The sequence below is a fragment of the Zalophus californianus genome, chromosome 17 (genome assembly GCF_009762305.2).
Source record: "Zalophus californianus isolate mZalCal1 chromosome 17, mZalCal1.pri.v2, whole genome shotgun sequence".
NCBI lineage: Eukaryota > Metazoa > Chordata > Mammalia > Carnivora > Otariidae > Zalophus > Zalophus californianus.
This window is the reverse complement of record NC_045611.1, coordinates 19182772-19201884: the sequence shown is the minus strand read 5'-3', so window position 1 is coordinate 19201884 and position 19113 is coordinate 19182772. Positions and strand designations below refer to the sequence as shown.

General features: G+C 42.7%; 1 protein-coding gene and 1 non-coding gene across 3 annotated transcripts; both read left to right on the top strand.

The window, feature by feature from the left end:
• Positions 1 to 48: 48 nt before the first annotated feature.
• On the top strand, positions 49 to 17464 carry CMTM2 (CKLF like MARVEL transmembrane domain containing 2). 2 transcript variants are annotated; one of them, XM_027619753.1, is made up of 4 exons: positions 49 to 529; positions 672 to 833; positions 16571 to 16672; positions 17102 to 17464. In XM_027619753.1, the coding sequence occupies exons 1-4, from the start codon at positions 257 to 259 to the stop codon at positions 17315 to 17317; spliced, it is 753 nt and encodes a 250-aa protein (XP_027475554.1). In that variant the 5' UTR covers positions 49 to 256; the 3' UTR covers positions 17318 to 17464. The 2 variants fall into 2 exon arrangements, with proteins under 2 accessions (XP_027475554.1, XP_027475555.1); XM_027619754.1 differs by having other exon boundaries at positions 55 to 529; positions 675 to 833.
• Positions 7331 to 7437, top strand: LOC113936826. Its single transcript, XR_004819782.1, has one exon. It is a non-coding gene; the product is annotated as a U6 spliceosomal RNA (small nuclear RNA).
• Positions 17465 to 19113: the final 1649 nt, after the last annotated feature.

The window sequence follows — 19113 nt, the reverse complement described above, 5'->3', positions numbered from 1 at the left end:
CCTGGAGGCAGCCGGCCCGGCACCCACTGGGGTCCTCGCGGTGCGACCGGGTCGGCCCGGAGCCAGGTGAGGCGGCGCGAGGAGACGCGGCGCGCGGGGCAGCGCCAGGCACTGGCGTTCGCCGGCTCCTGGCCGTTGGCTGAGCGGGACCTCCGGGCGGGTCGGTGGGCACCAGACTCGCTCAGAGGCCAGGCCTATCCGGGGACAGCAGGAGAGATCCGGCAGCCGGTGAGAAGTTAAGAACTCCCACGGAAAGATGGCTGACAAAGGCAAAAAGGGCAAAGCGGCCGCCCCGGCGCCCGCAGCTGCGCCGCCGGCACCGGCAGCTGCGCCCCCGCCCCCTCCGGCGTCATCGGACCCCAAACCCCAAGACAAGAAAGACCAGGGGCCCAAGAAAAAGGAAAAGTCAGTGCAGCCCAAGGATGAAGTGGGCATGAGGAAGGGGTGTCGCCGCTACAAGTGGGAACTCAAGGACAGCAATAAAGAGTTTTGGGTTATGGGGCACGCTGAGGTCAAGATCCTGAGCTCGGTAAGTTGGTCTGGTATCCCTGGGCGGGGGGATGGGGGTCCGACGATGGGAAGAGGGAGAAGGAGCAGGCTCCAAAGGGGCTCGGGAAGGGTTGTAGAGCCAGTAAGAGCCCTCTGCCATAGCTCAGGTGTATGTCTCCCAGCAGGGCTGCCTAATAGCTGCACTGGTAATGTTCACGGGGACCACCGTGCACCCTCTCCTGACACTCATCATCACCATGGAGTTGTCCGTCTTCTGCTTCTTCTTCATTATCTACACCTTCGCCATCAACAGATACATGCCCTTCATCCTGTGGCCTATTTCCGTAAGTGAGAGGAGGTGGGGAGTGCCTGCGGCTGGGATGCATTCATGCGTATGTTTGGGTACCTGGAAGTGACTGAACAGAGAGACATGCGCCACCTTCCACATTAGTGCCCAGGGCATGGGCTCAGCACGTCGGGTGGGCCAGGGTAGGGGCAGCTGAAGGTAGGTAGAAAAGGCAGCTTGGGGGTTGGGGGGCAGGGTGGGCTTCTTACCTATCTGGTGGTCAAAGGAAGAGGTCTTTGCTTTCTGGAAGCCTTGCTCTCCATGGGAGCAGGGGCCGTATAGCAACCAGCTGTTCCTTCCACTTCTGTGCCAGCTCACACTTGAGTGTGGAGAGATCACCCCAGAACGTAGCCCATCCCCAGGATTCAAAGAAGAAAACCAATCTTCCAATAAATCAGTAAAATAAAATGAGAATTTTAAAGAAATCCCTTCTAAAGCAGTCTTAGATCTCCAGTGACTTTCCCTGTAAAGGATGTTAAGCATAGGGGCACTGGGTGGCTCAGTCGGTTGAGCATCTAACTCTTGATTTCAGCTCAGGTCATGATCTCGGGGTTGTGAGATCGAGCCCCTGTAGTGCTCTGCACTGGGCATGGAGCCTGCTTAAGATTCTCTCTCTCCTTCTCCCTCTGCCCCTCCTCCATGTGAATGTTCTCTCTCTCTCTCTCAAAAAAAAAAAAAAAAAAGGATGTTAAGCCCAAAGCAGTCATCCACTGCCCTCTGTTTCCTTCATCTGTAACATGAGGACAGTAATAACCTCTCATGCGATTGTGCCTGAGAAATAAATGCAAAGTACTTGATGCTGTGCCTGAGGACTCAGGGCCTTGAATCCCTGGCCATCACCTGTGTGATCACAGAGTGCACCCACCTAACTTCCATCTCACTGCACATTCACAGTGTACCTCCAGGGCACTAAACTCGGGGTTTCACTCACCTTACATATGAAAGGTCTCAGGAGGGCCACATCACGTACTCCCAGGTAACTCAGCTAGCAAGTGGCAGAAAAAGGATTCAAACCCAGCTTTGTCTGTAGATTCTGAGTCCCTAACTGCACTCAGTTCTGCTTCCTTATCAAAAGTGACTAAGGCCCAGGGATTCATAGGTCTCAGCAGTGTAGGTGAGGACCCCCAATATAGGGAGAAAGGAGAAGAGGACCAAATACGACTCTTGGGAGAGGGATAAGCAGAGGACAAAGTAAAGGGAAAGCCAAAGAACTTGAGAAGATACTTTTAGTTCCAACAAAATGAAGAATCAATAAACCCTGAAAATCCTCCTACTGCACCTATCTAAAACTACTAGGGAAAATGTAAACACAACTGCAGTAGATGAATGTCTGAGCCGGCAGGAAAAAAAAAAAAAAGGAGACACACAAGTGCCAGAAATGAAAAACAGGAGTGGAGCCCAGTCCGCTGTTGAAGTGTGGGTAGGACTGGCCCATGAAGTATTGCCTCCAGGAAGCAAGAGTGTGGATGTGCATACACTCTTCAGTTAGCAGAGGTGAGGCCTTGGTCCTGAGCAAGATGGGGATTCAGAACTAAGACCCCTGCATAAGCCAGCACCCTGCAAAGACAGGGAGAAGACAGGCAGAGAAGACACAGGAACAAGAAGCCATGTTCATCTCTGTCTGAGCTTTGAGTGGGAAAAGAAAAGGAAAAGGAAAAGGAAAAGAAAGGAAAAAAGAAAGAAAGAAAGAAAAAGAAAAAAGAAAAGAAAGACCACCTTGAGAAATAGAAACCTTGGGCCTGAATTTTGTATGGACTTGGTTTGAACTGTTAACTACTTTCCTCCTGGAAACCTTCATGCAGCCTAGAAAACTTGTGCCTGGGAATTAGCATAAAATCGGATCCTAACTTAGTGATGTTCTAATGATGTCCCTGGGACTCCTGACAGAAACAAATGCAAAGTCCCAGTCAAAGCATAAAGAGGTTCTCACAGGACAGGTGGGGGCAGGGGGCTTGCCAAGAACAAACTCACAGTCCAAAACTACAAGACACCTGATTTTAAAATCCCCATGTCCAGGAATTGAGAATCAGCAAACACAACAAATGGGAGGATTAAAACCCTGAGAATATGAGATTAATAGAAGAGCTGTCTGAAAATAATAAGAAATACACTTAAAATAATCAAAGATATAAACAGAGCTCTAAGAACAGAATAAGACATTCTGAGGACAGAATAAAAAGATCTTTTTTAAAGTATAAAATATAATATCTATATTTTTAAAGATTTTATTTATTTGACAGAGAGACAGAGAGGGAACACCAGAAGGAGAGCGGGAGAGGGGGAAGTAGCCTTCCCACAGAGCAGGGAGCCCGACGCGGGGCTTGATCCCAGGACCCTGGGATCACAACCTGAACCAAAGGCAGACGCTTAACTGAGCCACCCAGGTGCCCCTAAAATATAATATCTAGAATTAAACATACAGTTATTGAAATAAAAATGTCAATAAATGGGTTATAAAGCATATCAGACAAAACTGGAGAATTAGCAAACCAAATGATGTGGGGAAATTACCCAGAATATGGCAATGAGAAATAAAGAGAGAAAATATGAGCGAAGTTGAGATAGAGAAAATGGATTGAGAAAGTCCATCATTAGCCTAATAGGAATTCCAGAAGAAAAGGCTCAAAAGAATGGAAGAGGGGAAATACTCAAAGTGAAAATGACTGAGAACTCTCCAGATTTAATGAGTGACATCACTAAAAATGGCAGAGTTGCGAACGCCAAAACTCTGTCTCTCCACTAAAGCAACACTGACAAAAACTGTCAGAATCAACCTTTTCAGAACTCTGGAATCTAATTTAAAAAAACTTATGGGACGTCTGTGTGGCTCAGTCAGTTAAGCATCCGACTCTTGGTTTCAGCTCAGGTCGTGATCTCAGGGTTGTGAGATTGAGCCCCTTGTCAGACTCCATGTTGGGCATGGTTAAGCATCTGCCTTTTGCTTGGGTCATGATCTCGGTCCTGGGATCAAACCCCATGTTGGGCTCCCTGCTCCCTTCTCCCTCTCCCTCTGCCTATCCCCCAGCTTGTGCTCTCTCTCTCTCTCAAATAAACAAAATAAAAATCTTAAAAAAAACAAACCTTACAACAACTAGGGGAATGCTTAATGAAAAAAGAAGCTGTTGGGCGCCTGGGTGGCTCAGATGGTTAAGCGTCTGCCTTCGGCTCAGGTCATGATCCCAGGGTCCTGGGATCGAGTCCCACACCGGGCTCCCTGCTCCTTGGGAGCCTGCTTCTCCCTCTGCTTCTCTCTCTCTCTCTCTCTCTCTGTCTGTCATGAATAAATAAATAAAATCTTAAAAAGAAAGAAAAAAGAAAAAAGAAGCTGTTGAATTTGGTAAGAGAGTCTTGTGGCATTTTAATGTACCTACCCACCAACCCTCACATCCTAGCTTGTCCATAGCCATGAAGACAATAGCCCACATTCCTGGTCACATTCCTCGCTGGTAGCAGAGGGAACAATAGAGACCTTGTTCTCAAAAAATTATGATTGTGTGTTTTTACCGGTCTGGTGGCTCCTTGAGGGATGGGACCAGGAACTTGACTTTGTTTCACCTGCCACAGAGCTTTTTCAGAGCTGAAGCAGCCTCCTTTAAAGGCATATCTACTAACCATAACCACCTGAGGCAAGGGAAATCAGATGAGGCAAGCAATAGACCAGAAGTTTGGGAAGGAAGAGGCTAGGGAAGGAGATTCAGTGGGGAATAAGAGCTTTGAAAAGCTAGCACACATACCAGGGAATCCAGAAGGCCACACACATGCTGAGGGCTGGACACACACTCACAAAAGACCCTAAACTTTTGCACCTTGCTGACCTTTAGGCTCTGCACAAGCAGCAAGTGAAAACAGAGTTCTAAACAGCCTAGACAAGTGTTGAAGGAGTGCCTCAACACAAAGCCAACTTGCAAAGACTGGGAGAGTATTTTTGTTTGTTTCTGGATATTTAAGGAAATCTCTTTCAAATCACTACCTGACCATTAAGCTAGTGAAACAGGGACTTCAGTGGTAGCACTGGAAGAATTCAGTCTTTTAAAAAAAACAGTTTAGAAAAAAGTCATTAAATATACAAATGCCTATACCTCACAACAATCAGCAACAACAAATCCTGGGGAGGGAGAAGAATATGATTTACAGAGTCACTATATTATAGTAATCAAAATGCCCAGAATTATAAAGCATGCAAAGAAATAAGAAAGTATGGCCCATTCGTGGGGGAAAAAAATTAATAGAGACTGTCTCTGAGAAAGCCCAGATATTAGGCTTACTAGACAAAGAGTTTAAATCTGTTATCTTAAAAATACTTAAAGAACTAAAATCAGGGGAACAATTCATGAACAAGGAGAAAATATCAGTAAAGAGAAATTATAAAAAGGAGCCAAAAGAAATTCTGGAGCTGAAAGTAATATAACTGAAATGAAAAACTGATGAGATTAATTTAACAGTGGATTTGAACAGGCAGAAGAATGAATCTGTGAACTTGAAGATAGGTCAATTGAGATTATCCAGTCTGAGGAACAGAAAGAAAAAAGGAATGAAGAAAATTGAAGAGACCTGTGGGGCACCATCAAGTATATTAAAATATGCTGAATCCCAAAAGAGGAGAGAGATAAAGGGGAAGAAGGAAAATCCGCAGAAATGGTTAAAAACTTTCCAAATTTGATAAAAGATACAAATCTGCACATCCAAAAAGGACCAAGAAGAATAAACTCAAAGGGATACACACTGAGACACATTTTAATCAAACTGTCCAAAGACAAAGACAAGGTCTTGAAAGTCACAAGAGAGAAGCAACTAATTTCGTACAGGGGATCTTAAATAAGATTAACATCTGATTTTTCATCAGAAATCATGGAGCCCTAAGGCAGTGGAATGATGTAAAGTCCTGAAAGAAACAAAACAAAATCCTGTCAACTAAGAATTCTTTTAAATTTTAAAATCTTTTAAATTTGCTACGTGTTATGAGTTGTATTGTGTCCCCTAAAAATATGCTGAAGTCCTAATACCCAGTACCTGTGAACATAACCTTATTTGGAAATAAGGGCCTTTGCAGATGATCTACTTAAGATGAGGTTATTAGAGTGGGTTCTAATCCAGTATGACTAGTATCTTTATAAAAAGGGGAGAGTTGGACACAGAGACAGACATGTTCAGAGGGAAGGTGATGTGAGAAGACACAAGAAGAAGATAGGAAGGCGAAACAACCCAAGGAATGCTTAAAGTTACCAGAAGCTAGAAGAGAGGACAGAAGAGATCATTTCCTAGCACCTTCAGAGGGAGCATGACCCTGCCAACACCTTGATTTCAGACTTCTGGCCTCCAGAACCATGAAACGATAACTTTATATTGTTCTTTTTTTTTTTAATTTACATTGTTCTAAGCCACCTAGTTGGTGGTACTGTTATGGCAACTCCAGGAAATGAATACATACCCTTCAAAATTGAAATTATCCTTCAAAAATTACCATTCAAGGGGCACCTGGGTGGCTCAGTTGGTTAAGTGTCTGCCTTCAGCTCAGGTCATGACCATGGGGTCCTGGGATTGAGCCCCACATCAGGCACCCTGCTCAGTGGGGAGTCTGCTTCTCCCTCTCCTTCTGACCCTCCCCCTTGCTTGTGCTTGCACTTGCGCTCTCTGCCTCTCAAATGAATAAATAAATCTTTTTTTAAAAATTACCATTCAAGGGGCACCCAGGTGGCTCAGTAAGTTGAACACCCGACTCTTGATTTCAGCTCAGGTCATAATCTCAGGATCATGAGACTGAGCCCCGCATTGGGCTCCACGCTCAGTGCAGAGTATGCTTCTTTCTGTCTCTCTCTCCCTCTGTCCCTCTGCCCCTCCCTCTGCTCACACATGCGCTCTCTCGCAAATAAATAAATAAATCTTTTAAAAAAATTATCATTCAAATTATGCAGCCATCAAAAGGAATGAGATCTTGCCATTTGCAATAACATGGATGGAACTGGAGGGTGTTATGCTGAGTGAAATAAGTCAATCAGAGAAAGACATATATCATATGACCTCACTGATATGAGGAATTCTTAATCTCAGGAAACAAACTGAGGGTGCTGGAGTGGTGGGGGGTGGGAGGGATGGGGTAGCTGGGTGATAGACATTGGGGAGGGTATGTGCTATGGTGAGCGCTGTGTATTGTGCAGGACTGTTGAATCACAGATCTATACTTCTGAAACAAATAATGCAATATATGTTAAAAAAAAAAGAAGAAGATAGCAGGAGGGGAAGAATGAAGGGGAGTAAGTCGGAGGGGGAGACGAACCATGAGAGACGATGGACTCTGAAAAACAAACTGAGGGTTCTAGAGGGGAGGGGGGTGGGGGGATGGGTTAGCCTGGTGATGGGTATTAAAGAGGGCACATTCTGCGTGGAGCACTGGGTGTTATGCACAAACAATGAATCATGGAACACTACATCAAAAACTAATGGCATAATGTATGGTGATTAACATAGTAATAAAAAAAGAAAAAAATTATCATTCAAGTGCTCACTTCTGCAGCACATATACTAAAATTGGAACAATACAGAGAAGATTAGCATGACCCCTGCGCAAGGATGACACGCAAATTCGTGAAGCGTTCCATATTTTTAAAACAAAATTATCATTCAAAAATGAAGGAGAAATTAAGACATTCCTAGATAAAACAAAAGTTGAGGAAGTTGGTTGCTAGTAGACCTGCCCTACAAGAAATGCTAAGGAGAGTCCTTCAGGCTCAAATGAGAGGACACTAGACAGTAACTTGAAGCCATAAAAGAATAAAGAACACCAATAACAGTAACTACATAGGTAAATATAAAAGCCAGTATTATTGTATGTTTGGTTTGTAACTTCTTTTTTCTGATATGATTTAAAAGACAAATGCATAAAACAATAATTATAAATCCATGTTAATGGGACTGTATGTAAAGATATAATTTGTGATGATAACAGTTTTTGTGTACTACTGAGGCAAAGTTGGTATCAATTCAAGCTAGACTATTATAAATTTAAGATATTAATTGGAACCCCAATGTAACCACTAGGAAATTAACTAAATAATATGTAGAAAAAGAAATGAGAAGGGAATGAAATTGGTACATTACAAAAAAATTAAACACAAAAGAAGGTAATAATGGAGGAATTGAGGAACAAAAAGATATGATATATAAAAAACAAAAATCAAAATGACAGAAATAAGTCCTTATCAGTAATTACTTTAAGTGCACATGGATTAAACTCTCTAAGAGATTATCAGAATGGATTTCTTAAATGATCCATTTTAAACTGATACAATATGAACATAAGAGACTCACTTTAGTCCAAAGATACAAATAAGTTGAAAGTAAAAATGGGAAGATACTCCATGTAAATAGTGACCAAAAAAGAGCTGAGGTGGCCAGACTAATATTAGATTCAATGAAAGACATGAATCCTCAAAGGTGTACCAAGAAAAATAAATAAACACAAAACCACACCTAGGCATGTCATAGAGGCACCAGAAACAAAGGAAAACTTAAAATTAAACCAAAAGACAACTTACCTTAAAAAAACAAAAAACCAAAGACAACAAAACCCCTCAAACTACTAGACATAACTTCATATATTTCAACAGCAGTAACAGTGGCCAGAAAACACTGGAATAATTTCTTTAAAGGGATGAGGTGGCAAGAGTAAAATAAAGATATTTTTAAACAACGAATGAAACAATTTCTTTTCCCTGACCCTCACTGAAAGAACTACTAAAAGATGTACCTCAGGAAGAAGGAAATTAAACCAAAAAGAAATGTGTGCCATGTAAAAAAGGAACAGTAAGCAAAGAGCCTAGTGAGCGTGTGGATTGACCTAAATAAACATTAAGACAAAATTGGGGTTTTAAAAAATATATTAATAGTTTTGGGAGGTGGGGAGAGAACACTAAAACAAGGTAGAACTGAAGCGGCAGCAACATAGTAACAGGTTAAGACCACAGTAGTGGTGTACGATAAGAATTAAAAGTCGTTGATTTGGAAGGACATTTGGTAATAATGTTAACACTAACATATTAAAACATAATTTTGTATTCTGCCAAAGAACAGAATTTCCGGGTATATAACATCAAACCTATTGAGGGGAAAGAGTGAAAAGAGAATAGAGTTAATTCATAGAAGGGAAAAGCGGGGGGGGGGGGTGGGAGGGATGTGGCATAGTTAAATAGAAAAAATAAAATAAAATGGCAGAAATCCAAATATATCAGAAATGGTGACAAATATAAATGGACTATACTCTTCACTTAACAGACAGAGGACTCTAAGAATAGATATTTTTTAATCCAGCTATAAGAGATGGAAAAAATAATAAAAGGAAAATACTAACTAAAAGAAAAATGGCATAGTTTTAATACCAGATTAAGCCAATTTTATGTTTTTTTTAAGTTTATAAAGATCACCACGTATAGTAATTCTGAACTTGTATGCACCTAACAAGATAGCCCCCAAATATAAAAAAACAAAAATGAACTTATTTATAAGGAAGAACAACATGCTGCAAACAGCAACCATAAGTGGTAGATTAACGTGCCTCCTTCAGCAATTGATAGCCGATCCAATGACATACATAGAACATATGGAACCCTATACCCAACAGAACAGGCTATATATTCTTTTCAAGTACACTTGGAACAATCATAAAAATTAACCTCAGGGCGCCTGGGTGGCTCAGTCAGTTAAATGTCCAACTCTTGATTTTCACTCAGGATGTGATCTCAGGCTCCTGAGATCAAGCCCCATGTTGGGCTCTGCACTCAGTGGGGAGGCTGCTTGAGACGATCCCCCTCCCCCTCCCCCTCTGCCCCTTCCCCTGCTCAGGCTCTCTCTCTCAAATAAGTAAATAAATCTTTAAATAAAAAAATTATCCTCAGGGCACCTGGGTGGCTCAGTCGGTTGGGTGTCTGCCTTTGGCTCAGGTCATAAATCCCAGGGTCCTGGGATGGAGCCCTGCATTGGGCTCTCTACTCAGCGGGGAGTCTGCTTCTCCCTCTTCCTTTATGCACTCTCTCTCTCTCTTTCTCTGTCTCTCTCTCTCTCAAATAAATAAAATCTTTAAAAAATTATCCTCAATAACATCACAAAGTAAATGTAGATAAATAACAAATAATTGATTATCATACAGAACATATTCTCTAATTTCAATGTAATATAATTAGAAATCAATCAGTAAAATTTATCTCAATCCCCAAGTGTTTGGGGGGAAATCTAGTGTGTTCCCCAAACATATGAGGATTTGGTATTTATGTAGTATTCACAAATCCTATCTGTAGAATGTCCCTAAACTATTCAAATTCAAATCTATATAATTAGAAAAGACTGAAAATTAATAGTCGTAAGAAGGTACCAGAACAAAACAATGGAATTAAGAAGGCAATGCCAAAGATAAGAGCTAAAACTAATGAAATAGGAAACAAAGATCCATAGTGAGGACTAATAAAACAAAATATCTAGTTCTTTGAAAAAGACGAATAAAGTAGATGGATCCCAAGGGGGGAAAAAAGAGAATGAACAAAGAAAAATATTAGTATAAAGATCAAAAAGAGGGCACCTGGGTGGCTCAGTTGGTTAAGCACCTGCCTTCTGCTCAGGTCATGATCCCAGGGGTTGCGTCCCACATTGGGATCCCTGCTCCACAAGGAGTCTGCTTCTCCTTCTCCCCCTGCCCCTCCCCCAGTGCTTGTACTCAAGCTCTCTCTCCCTCACTCTCAAATAAATAAATAAAATCTTTTTAAAAAAAGATCAAGAATATATTTTTAAAGATTACAGGGAAAATGTGAATTTTTATGCCCATAAATTGGAAAGTTTAGATAATAATTTCCTGTAAAAAATATAACATAAAATTGACTCAAAAAGAAATAGAAAAACAAGTTATAAAAAATTCATCCATGTTTTCATGTGGCACTTGTTTCACTTTTTACATTCAAATCTTTTGGTTAATTTAGAGTCATTTTGGGAGCCTGGGTGGCTCAGTTGCTTAAGCAACTGCCTTCAGCTCAGGTCATGATCCTGGAGTCCTGGGATTGAGTCCCACATCAGGCTCCCTGCTCAGCAGGGTGTCTGCTTCTCCCTCTGACCCTCTCCCCCCATGTTCTCTCTCTCATTCTCTCTCTCTCTCAAATAAATAAATAAATAAAATCTTAAAAAAAAACTAATTTGGAGTCATTTTGGTATATGGTGTAAAACATGACTTCAGCTTTATATTCTTTTTTTCTTTAAGAGAGAGAGGGCATACACGTGAGTGGGTGGGTGTGTGGGGAAGGGGGGCAGAAGGGGGCAAAGGGAGAGGGTGAGAGACAATCTTAAGCAGAGTGCAGAGCCCAATGTGGGGCTCAGTCTCACAACCCCAAGATCATGAGCTGACCTGAAATCAAGAGTCAGTTAACCAACTGAGCCACCAAGGTGCCCCTCTAGCTTTATATCCTGATGACTATCCAGTTGTTCTACCTTATCACTCAATTTATTCATTTATTAAATAGCATATCTTTTCCCCACTGATTTTATATTTTTTAAGATTTTATTTATTTAGGGGAGAGAGCGCATGTGAGAGAGAGAATGAGAGAGCATGAGTGGGGGGAGGGTCAAGGGGAAGGGAGTAGAAGTAGCCTCCCCATTGAGCAAGGAGCCTGACATGGCGTTCAATCCCAGAACCCTGGGATCATGACCTGAGCCAGAGGCAGATGCTTAACTGACTAGGCCAAGCAGGAGCCCCTCCCCACTGATTTTTTTTTAAAGATTTTATTTATTTATCTGACAGAAAGACAGCAAGAGAGGGAACACAAGCAGGGGGAGTGGGAGAGGGAGAAGCAGGCCTCCCACTGAGCAGGGAGCCCAACGCAGGGCTCGATCCCAGGACCCTAGGATCATGACTGGAGCCGAAGGCAGACACTTAATGACTGAGCCACCCAGGCACCCCCTCCCCACTGATTTTAACTGGCATTTTTGTTAAATGTTAAAATCCCAAATGCAGGGTTTATTTCTAGACTTTACAATCAGTTTCATTGGTCTGTCCCTTTTTTCTTCTTTCTTTCTAAAGGCCTGATAATATGCTGTATTATCTAATAGGCTTTTGATCTTAAAACCAGACATTATAAGGAAAGTAAAGTATATATATAATATAGTATATATAGCTTATCTGAATGTGGCTATAAAAATCCTCAATAAAACATAAGCAAACTGATTCAAGCAATATATAAGGAAGCAATACATCATGATCAAGCAGGGTATGTGTCAGGAATGCAAAGATGGTTTAGTCTGCAAAATTCTATTGATTTACAATCTTGTATCTAAAGGAGAAAACCATGTCATCTCACGGGCTTCAGAAAAACTAATATTCAATACTAATTTTTAGGAAACTCTTAGCAAACTACTTTAAAAGAGAACATCTTTATCTTAATAAGTACCTACCCAAACCAACAATAATCATTGTGTTTCATGGTAAAACTTTAGAAGCATTTCCTTAGCAATGCCTACTATCCCTCCTTCTGTACAGCACTGTGCTGGAGATCTTAAATTAGTCACAGTGTAACAAGAAAAACAAAAAGTGAATGAATTGGGAAGGGGGAAAAAAAACTAGAATCATTCACAGATAATATGATTCTCCACATAGAAAATCTAAAAGAATCTACAGTGAAATTACCAGAACTGCTTGAGTGCCACAGGGCAACCAGAGACCAACACACTATTGTTCCAGAATACCAGCAATGAACAATGAGAAAATGTGACTTTTCAAAGAAACCATTTAAAACAGCAACAGAAACCAGAAGAAACTTAGAATAAACCTGTTCAAAGATGTGTAAGACTTTACACAGAGATCATAATTTATTAATAGACATAAGAAAACTCTACATAAATGAAAAAATACACCACATTCACAGATCTGAAGAACTGCTATCATAAAGATGATGTTCGTTTTATTCCACAGTAATCTATAAATTAAGTAGAAATTTCAACCTGACGGAGGTTGTTCCTAGAACTTTACAAGGTGATTCTAAAATTCTTACAAGGATGGACTCACCCAACAAGATATTGGAATTACTATAAAGCTTTGGTATTAGCTCAGGGATTGACAAAAAGACTAATGGAATTGTTATGGTCTGAATGTGTACTCCCAAAATTTATAGGCTGAAATCTAACCTCCAGAGTGACTAAGCTTGCAGATGGGGCCTCTAGACTAGTACTTAGGATGAAATGAAATCATAAGAGTGGGACCCTGATCCAATAGGATTAGTGTCCCTATAAGAAAAGACAACAGAGCATTCTCTCTCTCCCTCTTCCTCTCCTCCCTCCCTCTCCCCCTGCCTCCTCCCCGTGCCACTGTGCACACCACGGAAAGGCCATGTGGGGACCTAGCAAGAAGGCAGCCGTCTGCAAACCAGGAAGAGAGCCCTCACCAGAAACTGAATATGCTGGCACCTTGATCATGGACATCCAGCCTCCAGAACAATGAGAAAATAAATGTCTGTTGTCTAAGCCACCCAGTCTGTGGTATTTTGCTAAGGTCGCCTGAGAAAACGAATACAGGAATAAAAGAACTCAGAAACAGACCTACATACATATGACAACTTGGTATATAACAGAGGTGGCCATTATAAACCAAATGAACTGAATATTTAATAAATGTTCTTGGGAATGTGTGTGTGAGCGAGAGAGAGGGAGAAACTATGTATCACATGAAAACTTTACAACAGAAGCCATCATAAAGAAAAATTTTAAAACCAGTAGAAAAATGAGATCAGGGATATGATGATACATTTCTTCCTGTCTGACTGCTCTACCCAGGATTTCCCACACTCTGTTGAATAGGATTGGTGAGAGTGGTCCCTCTTGTCTTGTGCCTGATCTTAGAGGAAAAGCTTTCAACCTTTCACCATTGAATATGATGTTAGCTGTGGGCTTGTCATGTATGGTCTTTATTATGTTGAGGTATGTTCCTTCTATGCCTAATTTGTTAAGAGTTTTTATCATGGATGGATATTGAATTTTGTCAAATGCTTTTTTCTTTGTCTATTAAGGTGATCATATGATTCTTTTCTCTCACTGTACTAATGTGACCTACCACACTGATTGATTTGCATATGTTTAAAACATCCCTGCCTCCCAAGGATAAATCCTACTAGATCATGGTGAACGATCCTTTTAATGTGCTGCTAAATTTGGTTTGCTGGCATTTTACTGAGATTTTTTGTATTACTATCCATCAGGGATTGGCCTGAAATTTTCTTTTCCAGTAGTGTCCTTTTCTGGTTTTGGTATCAGGAAAATGATGGCTTTATAAAATGAGTTTGGGAGTGGTTCCCTCCTCTTCGATTTTTTGGAAGAGCTTGAGGATTGGTGTTAATTCTCCTTTAGATGTTTGGTAAAATTCACCAGTAAAGCCATCTGGTTCTGGGCTTTTCTTCATTAGGAGATTTTCTTTTTAAGATTTTATTTATTTGTGAGAGACAGAGAGAACACTAGCAGGGGGAGCAGCAAGCAGAGGGAGAGGGAGAAGCAGGCTCCCCGCTGAGCAAGGAGCCCCATGCGGCACTCGATCCCAGGACCCCGGGATCATGACCTGGGCTGAAGGCACACGCTTAACCAACTGAGTCACCCAGGTGCCCCTGGGAGATTTTCGATTATTGATTCCTACCAGGAGGAAATATGTACAGAAGACACAGACAAGCGTTTTCACTGCAGCAGAGTTTGTAGTAATAATTTCCTAAAAGGTAGAAACAACCTAATGTCTCTAGTTTGGTTTATTCATAGCATACATCAGTTAAAATTTATGAATTCAATATGTATTTCTCAAAATTGATAAATCTCACAAACTTTGTTAAGTTTAAAAAGCCAATACTGGGGGCGGGGCCTGGGTGGCTCAGTCAGTTAAGCATCTGGTCATGATCACAGCATCCTGGGATGAAGACCAGCATCCAGCTCCCTGCTCAGCAGGGAGTCTGCTTCTCCCTCCCCCTGCTCTTGTGCTCTCTCTCTCCCTCTCAAATAAATAAATAAAATCTTTAAAAAAAAAAAAACAAAACAATGCTGGGACACCTGGGTAGCTCAGTCAGTTAAGGAATTGACTCAATTTCAGCTCAAGTCATGATCTCAGGGTTGCAAGATCAAGCCCCATGTCAGGCTCCGCACTCAGCACAGAATCTGTTTGAGATACTCTCCCTCTTCTCCCTTCCTGTCCCCCTCCCTGTGCATGCACATGCTCTCTCTGAATAAATATATAAAATCTTTTTTTTAAAAAGCCAATGCTAGAAGATATCTTTTATTTAAATTTAAATTTGCAAAACACATAAAATAGTACATACTGTTTGTGAATATATAATATGGAGGAAAATATGAATACACTCTTGGGAAAAGTACCCATTAGCTCCAATGTGTGTGGCTGCCTCTGAGTGAGAGGCATGAAAGGGTGACCCTGTGGCTCCACAAAGTTTTACTTCTGGCTTTTTTTTTTTTTTTTTTTTTTTAGTGCTCTAAGCAAATATTGCAAGATGTTAACATCTTCAATCTCAGTGGTTCATGGCTGCTGGAAGTGGGAGTGGGGACAGTATGTTTGAAATGTATTAAAATTCAAAACCCTGAAAAAGAAAAGAAAAGGCCCACAACAAGTAGCCAGGGAAGGACAATTAACAGAAAAACTGCATCACGGAAACCAAGGGGGAAGGGCGGGCCTCGTCCAGGGCTGCCGAGTCAGCTGTTGCCCACATGATGAAGAGAGTGCACAGACTGGGCTACTGCACGAGTGATGGTGGAGGAAGCTGGCTTGCGAGGGCCATGCTTTGGCCAACTCTAAGCTTGGCTATGCCAGGGAGTGGCCATGCATGGTACCTGCAGGGAAAGCAGCCCTCTGCCCAAGCTGGAAACATCTGGACATTTTCAGGAAGGTAAAGGAAATAAGTATGGGGCAAGGTTAAGATTGAGGCCAGAAGGGATAGAAAGGGAGGATGATGATGGAGGAGGTGGTGTGGCCTTGCAAAGAGGGGAGTGTCTAGGAAGTAAGGCAGGAGGGGGGTGGGGGCAGGGGTGGAGGAGGCAGCTGCCGGGCTCCCAAGCAGAGAGGCCAGAATCCAACAGAGCCTCCTGCCAGCGATAATAGCCCACTCTGGATCCAGAGAGGGGAGCTGGCCCTGAGAGCAGAAAGATGATGGAGGGTTGTACTCACCATTAAGTTGAACAGTTGTGCATTTACTTAAATGAGTATTGGAGAAAAAAAAAAGAAAGAAACAATTAGCCACTAAATGTGTGATTTCAGAGGAGATGGCAGCAGAGGGGGCCCATGAAGGCAGTTAAGCAGCCTGAGCTTTGGGTCTCAACACAAAGAGAGCCCAGCCCTGGGAACCAGAGCATGTCCACCCGGCTGATGTATATTTATCTTCATATATATATTTTTAAAATTAGGCAGAAGTTTGGGGTGCCTGGGTGGCTCAGTCGTTAAGCGTCTGCCTTCGGCTCAGGTCATGATCCCGGGGTCCTGGGATGGAGCCCCGCATCGGGCTCCCTGCTCCGCAGGAAGCCTGCTTCTCCCTCTCCCACTCCCCCTGCTTGTGTTCCCTCTCTCGTTGTGTCTCTCTCTGTCAAATAAATAAATAAAATCTTAAAACAAAACAAAAACACAAAATTAGGCAGAAGTTTGGAAACCATCTCCTCTGGAGGAAGCGATGCCGGGCTGGGTGTTGATGGGGGTTTGGTTCTGGTTGTGACCGACTCTCCCATCTCCCACGCTTTCAGGACCTTCTCAATGACCTGTTCGCCTTCATCTTCCTTGTGGGGGCTGTAGTCATAGCTGTGAGAAGCCGACAGACCATGCCCATGCACTACTTCATTGCTGTGGTGAGTCGTGTTGGGAACTTTATTTGCTCAGAAATCACCTCTTCTGGAGAATGGGTGTTTTCCCCTGACTTAAGGAAAGGACTTCTTTTCTTTTCGCAAAATCTTGGGACCCGTGCAAAGTTTAAAAGTAAAGCTGGTCAATGTTCCCAATGAAGAAGCCACTTAAATAAAGATGCTGTCCAGGGAGCCAGCTGAGCTAAGGGCTTCGTCCTCCTAGCTGCCTTGATCCCCAAGGCAATGGGCCACACCCAGGCTGGGTTTTAAGAGAGGGATGCTGAGGTTGGGGGAGGGGCAAAGTCGGAGTGTCGGGTCTGGACGTCTGGGGGAACCAAGGGATGTGTTAACTGGCACCTGCTGACGAATTAGAAACAAGGAGAGACTCTGCCTGCTTTGGAATGAAAAGCAAAAGTTCATTCTTTTGTTTTCCAGATCCTTATTGGCGTGGCTGGACTTTTCGCCTTAATCGATATATGTCTTCAAAGAAAACATTTCAAAGGCAAGAGAGTCAAAAGGAATGTGCTGATTCCCCCTGCAGGAAAGGAGCAAAAGTTAGACAAGCCAAAGGAAGGAGAAAAGCCACCGGAAAATGTACCAGAAAAGGCAGGAGAAAAGCCCAAGGATAAAGGAAAGGGAGGCAAGAAATGATGGGAAGGAGAGTCTGGCTGTCAGAGCGACAGCGTGTTTTACCACAAAACATATGTCCACTGTCCGTCTTGTCTTCTCTCTAGAATGGTTTTCCTTTCCATCCTAATAACCACCTTTCCTTGGAAAAGAAATTCCTCTTTAAATGGATTTTAAAGCTTAGAGTTGACGTAAACATTATTTTGTTCATTCAACAAACAGTACTGAATGTTTTGGTGCAGAGGGCAAGACCAGAGCTGGGCCTCTTGGGGCGCCTGCCAGCCACAGGGCACACGAGGTTTGGGGGACCAGCAGGGTGGGTGACACCGGCTGTGTCAACAGTGATCAGCCGAAAGGGCCAGAGGAGAACCAGAGACTGCAAAACAAAATGAACATTTTGTTCCTATTGATATTTTTATTTTCTATTTTTTTTTTAAGCATCCAGGTACTCCCTATGAGAAAAATCGGTTGTTGGCCTTCCTTACTCTTACTTTGCAGTTTAGCCTTGGTCCTCGTGTGAGGTGCACTCAGGAAGAGGGCAAAGAGGTGGTCTCATCCCCTCAGGGCTCAGGGCCTCCGAGAGCCAGAGTCAGGCTGGTGCATGGGCCAGGCAGGATGGGCACAGGAAGAACCGAGGGGACTCCAGCCAGCCCTCTGGGACCTGCAGTGTCTCCCTCAGTGAGGACCTGAGCATAAGCCCTGAGCCAGGCTCAGCTGGGCCCTGGAGCCACAGTTCCCGCCCAAGTGGCAGGGTCCACCTCTGCCGGGAGAGCACATACTCGGCTGCTACACAGCAGCAAGTGAGGCTGGAAAGAGGCTGCAGCCTGGTGTTCGGCGAGGTGGGGGGGGAAGCCCATGCAGGCTGCGCAGGATGCGGCATAACTCTACCGAAAGTGGGAGCAACTAGAGGGAGGTACCTTGTAGAGAAAAACTCAAAAGTGCAGCCTATCCTGCCATGTGACCCGAAATTCCTCTCCTAGGTATTGAGCCAAGAGGAATGGTGTATTAGAATGTTCATAATAGCCAAAAGGTAAAAAAGAGCCTAAATCTTCAAAAGGAGATAAATTAAACTGTGCTACATTCACAAAACGGAATACTAAAAAGAATGATACAACATGACAATGAATAATGATAAAAATAAAAGATTCATAACGACGACTCTCACACCATATTGAGTGAAAGAAGGCAGACGCAAGAGAAGGACATACCCCATGATTCTATTTCTAAGAAGTTCAAGAACAGAGAAAAATACAGGGAAAGAAATGGACACACTCTTTGCTTCAAGAGGAGTGTGAGGACTGTTTACAAAGGGGCATGAGGGTATGAGAAAGTTCTTTATTTTCACTGGGGGGAGTAGTCACAGGTATATACATCTGTCCAAGCATTCAACTGTATACTCAACACCTGTGTATTTCATCATATGTAAATTTTATCTAAAAATGTAAGCTAAACAGAACTGTGTTCAGAATCTCATGGAACGGGGTAGACCTTGCTGAACTCCTCTGTGTGGCCATTCGTCTCAATCCCTGGAGGCAGCTCTCTGAGCAGGCAGTTCTCCACATCCAGACAGAGAAGGCATGCAGTGGGCCTGGGCTGGGGCTGGAACATAACGATGTAGCCACCTGTCATGCTGAGCCAGGGATCCTGGGACAGGGCTGTGGTCATCAGAGACTTCAGGAAGATGCCCCTTTGGAGCAAAACTACATCAGGTGAAGATCTGCTAGGAGTAGGGAATGTATCACCTATGGATCTGATCAAAATGCAGATTCTGAAAAATCCTAACTAGTACATTCAGAGTAAAGATGGATACTGTGTGCCTA